Source organism: Juglans microcarpa x Juglans regia, chromosome 3S (assembly GCF_004785595.1).
Source record: "Juglans microcarpa x Juglans regia isolate MS1-56 chromosome 3S, Jm3101_v1.0, whole genome shotgun sequence".
Lineage (NCBI taxonomy): Eukaryota > Viridiplantae > Streptophyta > Magnoliopsida > Fagales > Juglandaceae > Juglans > Juglans microcarpa x Juglans regia.
In genome coordinates this window covers 23,322,562-23,336,725 of record NC_054599.1, presented here as the reverse complement: position 1 = coordinate 23,336,725, position 14,164 = coordinate 23,322,562, and the positions used below count along the sequence as shown (strand labels likewise).

The window sequence follows — 14,164 nt, the reverse complement described above, 5'->3', positions numbered from 1 at the left end:
GGCTAATCTTAAAATACATAAAGTAAAGCTCTTATATAGACCACTTGCCATAAACTAATCCCTTATCTTTGCTTACATGTGAGCACAAAATGATTTTCAAAACCCATAAAATCCAGTACTACTAATTTAAATAACTGAAAGAACCCAAAAGGCTAATCTTTAAATACACGAAAGTAAAGCTTTATAGACCACTTGCCATAACTAATCCTTTGTATTTATTAAAAAATAAAAATAAAATAAAAATCCTTTGTACATGGTTATACATGTGAGCAGAAAATGAACTTCAAAATCCTACAAAATCGATGGATTTTTCACTTTGTTTCTGATCTATCCAAAACAATTTTATTTATTTATTTTTTCCAGTAGAGAGGTGCTTTTATTTTATTTTATTTTTTATTTTTTTTTATCCAAAAAATGGAATGGAAATGGTGACACATGTTGGTGGGGCATGAGTCAGCAAGGTTGAGATTTGGGGCCTGGGATTGGTAATTGAGGTAAAATAAAACATATATGATATAGCTGGCAAGCGTTGGCTCCTTAGTCCTTAGGCCAAGCTTCTTCTGTACTCCTCCTCGTCTCTCTCTCGTCTCTCTCTCTCTCTCTCTCTCTCTCCCCGAGAGTGTGTGTGCCTTGGGTTTGGGGCAACGTAATGTCAATCTGAAACCTGGGTGTTATAGCTGCTGAAGAATAAGAATCAAGAGCAAGAAAAGAAGGGAAAAAAATGAGTGCTTCAAGGTTCATAAAGTGTGTCACAGTTGGTGACGGTGCCGTTGGGAAGACTTGTATGCTCATCTCCTACACAAGCAACACTTTCCCTACGGTCAGTGTCTTTTCTACTTGGTCCCCGCGAAAATATTGATGGGAAAACTTGAAAACATAATGTTTACTTCTTTTCTCTGTTTTGCTCCTTTGAGTTGGTTTTTTCTTGGGTTTTGGTGGGTCAATGTGATTTGGCACTACATTCTTGTCTTAAAATGCTTGCTTCACTTGAGTTTTCATCTTTTTAAACGAGAAAGATTTCAACTTCGATGGTAATTTCTTGCTTTGAATGATGATGGAGGGCTTTGCTGGGTCTGTCAATTTCTTTCTCGTTTATAATTTGGTTTTCTGTAAAGGGCCTTTAACGTTCTTTCTGAACTGAATGGAATGGAAGGCATTTTGTTTTATGGGGTCTAGTTTCTTGATTCTCTATATGATCGCTGAGAGTTGAGAGAAGATAAGTGGAAGAAAGGAATGCGAAACTCTGACGCCTGTGTATTTCATTGAATTGGATTCTCTGATGTTATCTTTTTGTTTTTGTCTTGCAATTAAAGGCTTTCATGGTACACCGTTTTTTAAGTGAGACGCTTCAGTATACGAAAGTCTGAACTTAATACCGAACAAACAGAGTTTAGGACTAGAGCTTTGGTAATCCCTTAATCCCCTTCTTTTGTTCTCTAGAAATTCGAGGACTCATATTTTCGGACAACTTGGAATGATTGATCCCTTTTCTTAATCTTTTCTATTACTGTTCTGATTGCCTAGAACAGGGCTTCATCTCTTATCATATGGCAATTGGGTCATTCTTTCTTGAAGAAAGAGGCTCCGCTTTCATTGGGTGGGTTTTACTTTTACGGAGAATATTTTCTTATGGATCTGTTCTTTTAATCCCTTGATTGGTTTCTCAATCTAGACTAAATGAAAAGGCTCACCTTAACTAAGCCAGGTAGTTGCAGGATTGGTTCTTTTTTCTTTTTTTTTTTTTTTTTTTTTTTTTTTTTTTTTTTTTTTAAGAATTTCTAGATTCATCGCTTGTAGCTTTCCTTAGGAACTTTCTCATTGAATTGACACTTAACGCTCAGCTTTGATCTTGGTGGTATGCTCCTTCCAGATCTAAAGTTTAAATCATCTTGGATGCAAACAATTCCTATGGGCCATCGGATTGTGAAATTTTTTTCTTGAATTACCTGAGGTACACTTGCGGGAAACTTCTTTCTGAGAGCTGGATTAGTCTGGACGCTGTTCTCGGACACCCAGTGTCAATAATTAAAATAAAAAATAAAAAAGTGAATTGACACGCTTATTCAAAATGTGATTAGTACTTAATTTTTATTTTTAAAAAAAGGAAGTTTGAAACGATTTGGTCGTTGTATGATGAATCTCCGGTTATACCCTTTTTATAACCTTATTCTCTTGATAAATGGGAATGCCTCTGGGTGGGACTGATAGTAACTTTCTGTGTTTATATACGATATGTTGGAGAACAGGATTATGTGCCGACTGTCTTTGACAATTTCAGCGCAAATGTAGTTGTGGATGGGAGCACTATAAATTTAGGTCTGTGGGATACTGCCGGTAAGTTCAAGACCTGTAGCTTTTTCGTCTGTAAACTTTGAGGGTTTCTTGTCATGAGTCTGACGTTTTAGGTTTATGGAACAGGCCAGGAGGATTATAATAGGCTGAGGCCTTTGAGCTATCGTGGGGCAGATGCCTTCCTACTTGCATTCTCTCTCATAAGCAAGGCTAGTTATGAAAATGTTGCAAAGAAAGTAAGGGGTTGTTTGGAAATAATTTTCATCTCATTTTCTTTCCAAACATCACTCAAACACAAACAATTTCAAACTAATTATTACATCTTTTCCAAACTTTCAAACAAAACACAAAAAATAATTAAACTTTTTCAAATTCCAAAACAAAAATAATATTAAAATATTATATTCTAACAATATTTTAATTTTATAATTTTTTTTGTTCAACTTTTTCTCTCTAATTTTTTGAAACCCAATAAATACTTAACTCAAAATATCTCACTACTATTCATGAACCATCTTACTTCTATTCACAAAATTCTTATCGTATCTCGTTCACAAGCATCCCCCAAGTGTTGTTTACTGTGTGAATACTTTTTCCCCCTCTATTTCTAAAGACGTCTGATAAATTCTTTGTTCTTTTCTTACTGTTCAGTGGATTCCTGAATTGAGGCATTATGCACCTGGTGTTCCAATTGTACTTGTTGGAACAAAACTTGGTTAGGTTCTTACTCTCACGTTTTTTGTTTGTTTTATTATGATGTGCTTGTTTCTAAATGTTGCTTATAATGTATGAAGATGGTGTCTCTTCTCAATTACCCCTCTCTTTTTGCTATATATGAAAGACTGTTGCTCCAAATGCTTATTTATTTACATCTTTATGTTGGGGATTCAATCCTGTTGCTTCTATCCAAGATTGAGATTCCCTTCTCACATAATATACCAAATTTTAGTTTTAGTCCCAGTTTTTTAGTATCTAACGATTTAAGGAATTTCCAAGTACTGATTATATAAAAACAACCTCTACCTCCCCTCCCTCCTTTTGTATTCATGTTTTTAGTATCTGATGATTTAAGGAATTTCCAACTATTGCTCATGTAAAAATTACTTCTACATCCCCTCCCCTGTAATGCCTCAATGAAAAATCCAAATCACATGGCCTATACTCCAAAAGGACTAATCAATGATACAATTGGAGCTCTATTGAAACCTTATAAAGAACAAAAACTTTTCAGTCTCAATCAATGTGGGATCCCATACACCACCTTCCCTCACTTATCATTTGGGGTATCACAATCTCCCCTCTTAAATTCCCGATATTCGCGTCGGGCCCATCTGTCGTGGGTGGCACAGCTCAAGTTCCACATTTTTGTCTGGGATAGTTTTTTATACCATTTGTAACGTCCCAATGGAAGGCCTAAAACCACATGACCTATATTCCAAAAGGATTAGTCAATGATACAATTGAAGCTTCATTGGAACCTTATATTGAATAAGAACTTCTCATTTTCAAACAATGTAGGATTACATACACCACCTTCACTTATCATATGGGGTATCACACCCCCCTAGTTTTTTTTGTATTCATGTGTTACAGTTGATCTGCATTTTTTGCATGCCATGTATGTCTCTATGCCACCATATTGGTGATTGCTAGTTGTGCTTTAGAATGTATTTACCAAAGTTCAAATATCTGCTGCCTCATTCTTCATATCTTGCTGCCATTAAGTAAGTTTAAATGAGCCTGATAAGTATGACTGGAGGAAAAACAAAACAACACAAAAAACTTGGAAAAAGTTGCGACAAAGAAACTTCAGCATATTTATCCAAGCTTAGCTCAACCAAAAATGCTTCTAGAACATTTATGTTTAAAGTTTTCCCCCATTGAACACCAATTCGATGCATATCTAAATTTCATCGTAAATTTTGATAAGAAACTCATGTCTATGTTATAATTACCTTGGAAACTATCATCATGCAATTAGAATACATGTTTTGTAAGTTTTTCTTAGTTCATCTTTTAGTATTTTGGTGAAGCTGTGGCATGACCAGTTGATTACATGATATGAACACTTTACTCTCTAGTCTCCAGAGAAGGAAAAAGAATACCAAAAGAATGTGAATTTGGGCACAAAATTTTTCGTAACTAAACTTGCTTTTTGTAGATCTTCGTGATAATAAGCAGTTCCTTATAGAACACCCTGGTGCAGTACCCATAACCACGGCCCAGGTATATGCTTCTATTTTCTGTTTGTTTCTCCTACTTTTGAGCAACCATTTACCATATATCTATCTCAGTTGTTGTTTGTATTTGGTGTTATGACCATAGCCAATGTGGTATAAAGGTCTCATTTTCTTTTCTTTTCTTTGCTTTTTAAACTTTTGAAGGGGGAGGAACTGCGAAAGCTGATTGGGGCTCCACTTTATGTTGAATGCAGTTCAAAAACACAGCAGGCAAGTAATTTTATTTTTGTCATTTCAAATATATTTGGGGAAGCATGGTGTGGCCTCATTTTTTACAGGATTTGTGTTATGGTAAAAATAGAATGTCAAAGCTGTTTTTGATGCGGCCATAAAGGTGGTTCTCCAGCCACCGAAGCAGAAGAAGAAAAAGAAGAGAAGTGGACATAAGGCATGCTCCATATTGTGATTGAGAAATTCGGTCAAAAAATATTGTGATTGGGAAATAAATCGTTCCCTTGGAAGATGTTATCACTAATCAGCCATGCATGCCTTCAGTCTCTCAAAGTCTCTGTGTCCCTAACAATTCGAAACCTGGAGGAAGAAACAATCTGCGCTGTAGTATCAACTGATAGAAGTAGGACCTTTTTTCGAAGCATCAAGTTGCCTTTGTCATTTTATTGGCTGTGTGCTGATTTGTATATTAATGATTCACACTGCTTGGTATATCGCACAGCTTTACTGTTTCAGGCTAGATTTAGCTTATGCATTAACTCTAAAACTCAGCTGTTTCCTCGTGTAGACATGCTAATGTTAATGTTTTGATTCAGTAAGCTCTACGTGTATTGATTTGCATCGAAATATATATTAAATAACCATCCTTGGATTTAAGTTCTTGGATCAAGTAATGTATTTTGGTTCTAAGTTTCTTGGTCCGAGTTTAGCATATTAAAAAAAATATATGAATAAGTTAGCAAGCACTGTTCAGTTTCTTCTTCCTCGGCCTTTCTCCTTCATTTGCTTAGAGATTTTGCTGAAGCATGACAGTACAAAACGCACTTGCTTGTCAAAAAGTTACCCCGGAAAGGAACAATACAAAATTTTCATTGTGGACAGAATATTGCTTCCGTTTTCCTTTTGAAATTATTTTTGGCGTACAGCCCCAGATTCTCAACATGCCAACTCTTTGAGCTAAGCACGAATATATTTACTTTTGGGACGCGGATTGCATCCACAGCCTACCAATAGTAGTAATTCTCGAGAAATCTGTTGGGATGCGAGTACCCAAGGACCTTTCACCAAAACCCTAGTCATCCAATAAAAAGTCTTGCCTTTACCATTAGAATCCACGATTTGCTTATTTGTGAAAAAAGGTTTTCTTCTTTCCAACACGATCACTTTCAGCGCTTGTTTTGGCATCAGTTTCTGACAACTGATTCCATCTCATGAACAGTTGGGGAGAAAGTAAGATCTCTTTATGCTTGACAGCAGCAGTTAAAAGAGAGAAGGATCTTTGATAGCCTCCTGGCTGATCTCTTATTACGTGAAAAAAATTCAAAGTATGATAGGAAAAGAAAAATCAACATAGCAAGTATCTCTCATAGTTCTTTCCTTGCAACTTTATTATGGAATTTATACCGTGCCCACTTTCAGCCGTCCAAAAGGAGTTCTGGACCTCTTCATTTCCAGCTCTCCTCCAATACCTCTATTAAATACACCACCACGTGGCACCTTCCCTTCAGCAGTGTGCCCATAGTTTGTTTTCATTCTTTTGCAGACCCAATTTCTTTCTTCAATTCCTCAATACCCAGCTTGAGAAATTAAAATTCTGAACTTTCTTAAATGGCATCAAAGAGAATATTGAAGGAGCTCAAGGATTTGCAGAGAGACCCACCAACTTCATGCAGTGCAGGTTAGAGGAAATAGAGAAAATGGAGACGAGCTTTTAAAAAGGACTAGTTTTATCCTGAATAAAATAAAATAAAAACTACATGATTGCTGATGGTGAATTTTCAGGTCCTGTGGCTGAGGATATGTTCCACTGGCAAGCAACCATAATTGGTCCAAATGACAGTCCCTATGCTGGCGGTGTTTTCCTTGTGACAATCCATTTCCCACCTGATTATCCTTTCAAACCCCCAAAGGTATAGTGTTTAGTTCATTGCTCTCTACCATTGCTTACAGTCCTTCAAATCTTAAACCTGACTTAAAAAAGAAAACGAACAAGGAAAAACGTTTGATGTTCTGCTGCATAAAATTGCTTGCAGGTCGCCTTCAGGACCAAGGTCTTCCATCCAAACATAAACAGTAATGGAAATATATGCTTGGACATACTCAAGGAACAATGGAGCCCTGCACTCACAATATCCAAGGTGATATATTTGAAGGCTCACATCATAGCAATTACTCTCTTTAATTGTCTATAGATGCTTGATCTAGTACTAATTAACACTGGCGCTTTCAATCACAACCTTGTCTCTTTTTTTTTCCAATTTTGATAGGATTGCTATCAATTTATTTCTTTTACTGTATCCAAATGCTCAATTTTTGATCCCTCACTCTTCCCTTTTTTATTGGAGTGATTCTTTCAGGTTTTGCTCTCCATATGTTCACTGCTTACCGACCCAAACCCAGATGATCCACTTGTTCCTGAGATTGCTCACATATGCAAGGCTGATAAAGTGAAATATGAGTCATCTGCTCGGAGCTGGACACAAAAGTATGCCATGGGATAGACCCTGATGTCTATTACAACTTATAAAACCTTCTATCCATTCTTGCAGCTCTTTAAACTTCCCTTCTATCTGTCATATTGCCTTGGTGAGGTATAGGAATGACCCAAGTCAGGATTTGATTTTGTAATTTGAGCATCTTTTTGCTTTGAATAAATGGGTAGGCAACCTACCCTTGAGCTTATCTCCCAATCTGCATGATGTTTGTAATTTTGCTTGAGAATGTAGAAAATAGACTTCAAATTTAGCATGGAAACTACAAAGTTGGACAACCCATTCATAAGTTGTGCACTGTTTCTATCAAATACAGAGGAAAAATTATTCTAAACAGAGTAGTTTTCAACAAGAGTAATACAAGTCCTAACACTATGCGCATAACATTCGCGTAACACCATTGACGTGACAAACAAGCTGTATTAATCAGAAAAATATTTAAAAGTCGAAAAATCCAATCACAACTTTGACATAATGATTGTCATATTAATGGTATTCATCCTCGTTTGGATATAATAAATATTTCATCTCATTATTATAAATTTTTTAAATTTTTACACAAAATATAATAAATAATTCAACTTTTTCAAATCTCAAAATAATAATAATATTGAAAAATAATATTCTAACAATATTTCATTCGAATTTCAACTTTCATCTCAACTCACTATCCAAACAGTACCGAAATGTATTCTAGCTCTTTGGCCCCTGATCTCTCTCTCTCTATATATATATATATAAGTTTCGTTATATACAATCATTTTTGTATACTTCTTGTGCATTTAATTGATGTGATTGGTTAAAATAATTATTTTATATTAAAAAAAGTGATGCAACCAATCATATTAATAAAATACACAAAGAGTATACAAAAATTATTGCACATAGTGCGTGCGTGCCTCACAGATCTACCAAATAGAAAAATAATATTTTCACTCATGTGATGTGAATTCCATTCCAAGTTAAGCCAAGCCACAGAGAATAGTTCATTGGTACTGCCAGTACCGTTTAATTTGTACACATAATTTTTGAACGTTTATACACGCAACAACGCACTCTGCCGCAATGAAGAACAAAACTAATTACTGCTGTTAATTATGATTAATACATGCAGCATTGAAAATTTGATATATTAAGTACGAAATTTAAAGATCCTTTCATTATTTTTTCTTTCAAAATAATTCCATTATATGTTTTTCTTTAATTCTAGACCTTGAAATTTATTTTAAAATATATATATTTAAACGTCATATTTCACATATTTTTAAGCTAAGTTATGAAAATTTAAGTCTTTGAAAACAGATCTGTAAAAGATCGAGAGAAAGATGACTTGAAGAGGGTGGTCTAGGAGCCGGATAATCTCCGATATCAAAATTAATAAATATTTTTAAAAGTTTATAAATAAGTAAAAAAATTTAAAAATAAGAGATATTTTCAACACCTGAAATCTGTTATTTATTTTGTATGTATGAGGAGCAAATCGTGCATGATGAAGATCGCGTTTTCCTAACTGTGTCAAAACCTCTAAATGTGACGTGATTCTGTGACCAAACCATTAATGTTACGTGTTTACCGGGTGGTGGAGTTATAAATGAAGCGTAGTTGGCCGACCTCCTTTCTTAGTTTGTCTCATGTCTGATCTGTTCCTGTCTCTGTGTCTCACTTCAGGCTTGGAATTTATACACGTTGAAGTTGTTCCTCAATCGGCAATCCTATGGTTTCCAATGCCGCACTCAGATGGGATTTATTTAAGTTTAAAAGGCAAGCAAAAGTTAATAAATTTGTTTCAACTCTCTCTTAATGCTAGGCTATATATGATTTATCTCTCTAGCCTTCATTTTTGTCGGTGGCATTAATGTTGGCGTGGAAACACTCGTTAAGAGAGACGTACCACCTACGCCAATGCCAATGGCTGAGGGACTTTCATTCCTCAATCTCGAGGTTTCACTTTTAGAAAAAAATAGAATTTATTATTAAAAAATGATTTTTTTTTTTATCTAAATTTTGTATTTATTCTTTTTTTTTATATATATAAAAAAATCGTAAAATTTACCCACTTTAAAACTATAAAAACGTCCACGGAAAGATGACTTGGAATAAAGCAAACAAATGCAGTTAAATCGGTGAGGATGAAGTGGGTGTTCCTATCTCTAACTACTGACGCGTGGTGGTCTAACAGGTTTTAGATAAGATTCATGCATGTTTGTGGCCGTCACGGGAAGAAGAAGGGAACTGAAATTCCTTAGCTATAGGTTTGGCATAGCTTTTTGTGAATATTGTCTTTGCGATCAACTCTTTTACAATCATACCATCTTCAAATTCAAAATATATAATCATCTCTTTTACCTTTTTTATTTTTTTACTGAAACCCCATACCTCAAACGTGCATATAAAATAATATATAATGGAGAAGCTAGCACAATATGCATGCATGCATCATGACTTATAATATCAACCCTAACGTATAGCTGATCATATATATGAAAGCATCACCTGATTTTCATTTTCTTTAAGCAAAGGCCATCTTTCATCATGTATACATACATACATGATGCATATCATTCATCTAGCTAGCTAGTGGTGGACACGTCTATACTGTTTTTACCTCAATTCCCCTATATATATATATATATAATCACAATAAAGACAAGACGAAGAAGAAAAAGAGATGTCTATGTCCTTTAATCTTTATGCATGGGACCAAATCCAGACAAAATGATTGAATAAATAAGACAGTCAATGAAGTTCTACAACTTTTTAGGTTGTGATCAAACATGTAGTACTGTAGTAGTAGTACACGTGTAGTACTGTGTTTCATGATCATGAATTTGCAATTATGATAACTTCATACAAAACATTAGACCATCGACTTTAGTCTTTAAAGTTAAATGCATATACAGTAATTGTTTTTATCCTATTTTAGCTTTCTTAGGTGAATTATATATACTTTCATTTACCATAACATCAAAATCTATCTATCATGACCTTGTAATTATTGTGTAGCTTTAAAACTCATCTTCGATGTTTTTAACTGGCACCGGGTTTGTCGATCCGCAACAGCCGGTCCACAGTTCTAATCCTGACTTATGGAACATCAAACATGGAATATGACCGGATATCCTGGGTTTCCCGCGAAAACTGCCGGTTTTTTTCCACGGGCAGAAATAAAAAAATTACCCCCTATTTTCACTCTTTCTGTGTACACCAAAAGACTTTTGCCCACTCTTCATGGGGATTCACTTGGTTGCCGACACTATCTTCTCCATGATTCCAAGCTTCGTCATCTTTTTTATTTTCTGATTTTTAAAAATCATCCCCATTTGCTTAAGACATTGTTTAAAAAAATCCAGAATCTTTCTTTTTTATTTTAATACAATTTCGGGGTCTGGAAATTTGTTGCAGTAGGTAGCTAGGGTGATGCTATTCGGGCGGTATTTTAATATTTAAAACATGGTTGGCTCCAACAACGTGTGGTTACAAGACATGCAACTTTTGGGTACAATTTAATTGTCGATCGGGTCTTGTTTATCTTTTGCTAAGAATATTCGGACTTTTGGGAAAGTTTCATTCTTTGTGATGCGAAGAAGGAAATGATCCGTTTCAGAAGTGGCAAGGTTAGAGACCAGAAGAGTTCAAGAAGCAACAGAATTTATACATGTTTTGAAAGCGCGAAAGAGATTGATTAGAGGGAAGGAAAAAGATGACAGTTGAAGTGGAAGTTAATACTAATGAGAAGAAGAATGTATTGGTTGGTATTCGAATGGACAGCCAAAGCAGAGAGCTACTCATCTGGGCTCTTGTGAAAGTAGCCAAGCCTGGAGATTGCGTGGTTGCGGTTCATGTTTGTCGAAGTCCTGGTAATAAATAGCCTTTGAAAAATTGTATCTTTATAGCGACATGATCTTGTTCTACACATGCTTTCTTAATTCAATCTCTCGTGCCTTCTTCGGTAAAACAACATGATTTATCAATGCAGATCAGGCTTCGGAAAACAAGAACTTGTTGGATGATTATCTTGAAGTATATGAAGGACTATGCACTGTAAAGAAGGTTAGTTTTTAGTAATGCTTCAAGGTTCACTTTTTTATCTCATTCATTGGAATGTTAATGGTTGCTTATCCTTTGACATACATGGTTTCAGGTAAGCCTCTCCGGTCAGATCTTCGTTGGAAGTTCAATGCGAAAGGTTCTAGTGAGAGAGGCAAAGAGCCATGCTGCTGGGGCCGTAGTTGTAGGGATAAGCAAGCAAATTGCTCTCGGGTAGGAGTGGAAGGGCCAGAACCTCTACTTTTGCATTTATTGTAGATTGTGCGATTCTTTTCTTATTAATCTGAAGAGATATCATTTTCAGGACTTGGGCTTCCATGGCCAAATATTGCACCAAGAGATTGCCTGCAACGACCGATGTTTTGGCCATCCACAATGGGAAAATTGTCTTCAGAAGGTTCGCCAATAATCAGTTATCAGGTTTGCCAATCCTATCCAGTGTCCTGGTTAAAGAGGTTGTAGATCATTCACAAATATCATTTGATAATGTTGCTTTCGATTATTTCAGGTCTCAAAGGGGTTCCTAAACCAAACTTCAATCTAAGAGAAGTTCCTGCTTCGAAAGAATGCCGATCTGAATTTGGTGACTCCGAGGCAGAGTCTGAGAGATCTGTTTCTGAAGTAATTCAAGACTCCAGAGACGGTTTAAGACATATTGGTGAAGGCTTAAAGAATGAAGTTTTCAACCTTGTTCGTGAAAGGAACAAACTTCCATTGATATCGACTTCCTTATACATAGGAGACCCTTCAGAGCAGAGGCTTGGTTGGCCATTACTCCCTAGAACTAGTTCATCGATTCCAAAAGCCCTACCTAGAAGAAAAATGTCAGTGGTGCAATGGGTAATGAGCTTACCAGATCGTTCCCCACAGCTAAGTCCTCATTGTTCAACCATTAAAGAATGCCCATCAGAAAGAGATCTTGGCGAGATTTTGGATGATAATACTCAAAATGGTGCATCTGCATTGCGTGAGCTACCAAGAGGCTTTGAGGATTTCCTCAAAACAGACTCATCAGGTTGCAAACGCTTCGGTCGTGAGGTTCTGAAGACTTCAACTTCTCAATTCTCCTCAGGTAAGTACCATTTTATCCTGAATTACTCATCAAATCTCTTTTCCCTTCAGGCTTATGCAATCCATGAATATCCGCTTCTGTGACAGAAAGAATGATTGGTAAAGGAGGTTGTAACCATGTATATAAGGGAGTTCTTCCAGACGGCAAGCCAGTGGCAGTAAAGATTCTGAAGTCAACCAAAGAAGCATGGAAGGATTTTTCCCTTGAAGTTGATATCATCTCCTCGTTGAAGCACAAAAACATCATGTCCTTGCTCGGGGTCTGCATTGAAGATAATGCTTTAATCTCGGTTTATGACTTCCTGTCTAAAGGAAGCTTAGAGGAAAACCTACATGGTAAAGTTTAAAAGGAGGTTTATGCAGTAATTTTCACCTGCTAAAAATAATCAGACAACATACTTATATGAGTTAAACATGCTGTGCAGGTAAAAACAAGGATAAATCTGTATTATCATGGGAAGTGAGATTTAATATATCTGTAGGGACAGCTGAAGCTCTAAATTATCTACATAATGAATGTTCTCGGCCTGTTATTCATAGAGATGTCAAGTCTTCAAACATTCTTCTCTCCGATGATTTTGAGCCGCAGGTACTCCACCAGACAAATAGGGATGAAAATTAAAAGAAACGAACTGTCCCAGATATGTGATATGACTAATTGTTGTTGTCGTGTGACAGTTATCTGATTTTGGGCTTGCAATATGGGGACCAACAAATTCATCATTTGTTACTCAAGGCGATGTGGTTGGAACATTTGGTTACCTTGCACCTGAATATTTCATGTATGGGAAAGTAAGTGACAAGATTGATGTGTATGCCTTTGGTGTAGTGCTTCTTGAGTTGTTATCAGGAAGAAAATCAATTGGTCCTGAGACTCCCAAAGGACAAGAGAGCTTGGTCATGTGGGTAAGAACCTCCTCCATAAATAGAATTTCGGCTTGCATTATTTATGTAAATGAATGAGTTTTAACACAATTAGTGCAGGCAAAGCCAATAATAGAGAGTGGAAATGTGAAAGGCATATTGGATCCAAATTTGGATGGAAAATATGATGAGGTTCAGTTGCAGAGAATGGTTCTAGCAGCAACCCTCTGTATCACACGGTCAGCTAGGCTTCGCCCTAAAATGAGTCAGGTATTAAATTTTCAATATTGTAGACGTTTAGATGTTATTAAGCAATATTCTAAATGAAGTTTTCTTCAATATTAGAATGAAAGCCGCTTGAATTTTTAAATTCCTTCCTTTTCCAGATTCTGAAGCTTCTGAAAGGGCATAAGTATGATGAAGATTTGGTTGACTCCCGAAATGGTAATATAAAGGATTCAGAAAACCAGGACAATAATGACGATGAGGTTTATCCAAAATCTAGCACAGAGTCACATTTGAGTCTCGCATTGCTTGATGTTGACGATGATACCATATCATATAGTAGTAGTGTGGATCAGAGCAACAGTCTTTCTTTAGAGGAATATTTTAAAGGAAGATGGAGCAGATCATCCAGCTCTGATTAGCTTTTGTTGTACTTGAACAGAAGAAGAAAAATTAACTCTAGTTTTACTTTTTGCAAAAATGTAAGGACTTTGTCAGATCGGTAGTTTGTACTTGTACAGTTGAGGGGAAAAATGTTGGCACCCGACAGTGAGGTGGTTTGCAGATGTAAAACGTATAAATCCCATGTAATGTAATACACGAAAAAGAATATGCTGGAGCTTGGGATGCTTAATAGCCTACTAGTTCTTGCTGAAAAAAGGTGTAAATACTTCTGTGCAAATTTGAATAGATGCATCTGCTTACATACTTCCAGAGTGTATGTTCTAGTGGGGTGGTACAGAGATGCACAGCATCCATATA

General features: G+C 36.0%; 3 protein-coding genes across 3 annotated transcripts; all 3 read left to right on the top strand.

Annotated features, from left to right (window-relative positions):
* The first annotated feature begins 518 nt into the window (after positions 1–518).
* On the top strand, positions 519–5,301 carry LOC121257543 (rac-like GTP-binding protein RAC1). The gene is made up of 7 exons (XM_041158575.1): positions 519–820; positions 2,247–2,334; positions 2,419–2,528; positions 2,944–3,007; positions 4,454–4,518; positions 4,677–4,742; positions 4,834–5,301. Exons 1-7 carry the CDS (start codon positions 722–724, stop codon positions 4,936–4,938), a joined length of 597 nt encoding a protein of 198 aa, XP_041014509.1. The 5' UTR covers positions 519–721; the 3' UTR covers positions 4,939–5,301.
* An 837-nt stretch (positions 5,302–6,138) lies between these two features.
* LOC121257544 (ubiquitin-conjugating enzyme E2 28-like) lies at positions 6,139–7,448 on the top strand. Its single transcript, XM_041158576.1, has 4 exons — positions 6,139–6,381; positions 6,486–6,613; positions 6,737–6,841; positions 7,061–7,448. The coding sequence occupies exons 1-4, from the start codon at positions 6,312–6,314 to the stop codon at positions 7,202–7,204; spliced, it is 447 nt and encodes a 148-aa protein (XP_041014510.1). The 5' UTR covers positions 6,139–6,311; the 3' UTR covers positions 7,205–7,448.
* A 3,101-nt stretch (positions 7,449–10,549) lies between these two features.
* Positions 10,550–14,043, top strand: LOC121257542 (probable serine/threonine-protein kinase PBL12). Its single transcript, XM_041158574.1, has 10 exons — positions 10,550–11,052; positions 11,172–11,251; positions 11,343–11,455; positions 11,547–11,662; positions 11,751–12,314; positions 12,401–12,649; positions 12,739–12,902; positions 12,992–13,219; positions 13,298–13,447; positions 13,564–14,043. The coding sequence occupies exons 1-10, from the start codon at positions 10,896–10,898 to the stop codon at positions 13,822–13,824; spliced, it is 2,082 nt and encodes a 693-aa protein (XP_041014508.1). The 5' UTR covers positions 10,550–10,895; the 3' UTR covers positions 13,825–14,043.
* Positions 14,044–14,164: the final 121 nt, after the last annotated feature.

Coding starts and splice junctions, on each gene's coding strand:
- LOC121257543 (XM_041158575.1), top strand. CDS start 722: ATGAGTGCTTCAAGGTTCATAAAGTGTGTCACAGTTGGTGACGGTGCC. Junction 821..2,246: donor CAAGCAACACTTTCCCTACG/GTCAGTGTCTTT, acceptor GTTGGAGAACAG/GATTATGTGCCGACTGTCTT. Junction 3,008..4,453: donor ACTTGTTGGAACAAAACTTG/GTTAGGTTCTTA, acceptor TGCTTTTTGTAG/ATCTTCGTGATAATAAGCAG.
- LOC121257542 (XM_041158574.1), top strand. CDS start 10,896: ATGACAGTTGAAGTGGAAGTTAATACTAATGAGAAGAAGAATGTATTG. Junction 11,456..11,546: donor AGCAAGCAAATTGCTCTCGG/GTAGGAGTGGAA, acceptor TATCATTTTCAG/GACTTGGGCTTCCATGGCCA. Junction 12,650..12,738: donor CTTAGAGGAAAACCTACATG/GTAAAGTTTAAA, acceptor CATGCTGTGCAG/GTAAAAACAAGGATAAATCT.
- LOC121257544 (XM_041158576.1), top strand. CDS start 6,312: ATGGCATCAAAGAGAATATTGAAGGAGCTCAAGGATTTGCAGAGAGAC. Junction 6,614..6,736: donor ATCCTTTCAAACCCCCAAAG/GTATAGTGTTTA, acceptor AATTGCTTGCAG/GTCGCCTTCAGGACCAAGGT. Junction 6,842..7,060: donor CTGCACTCACAATATCCAAG/GTGATATATTTG, acceptor TGATTCTTTCAG/GTTTTGCTCTCCATATGTTC.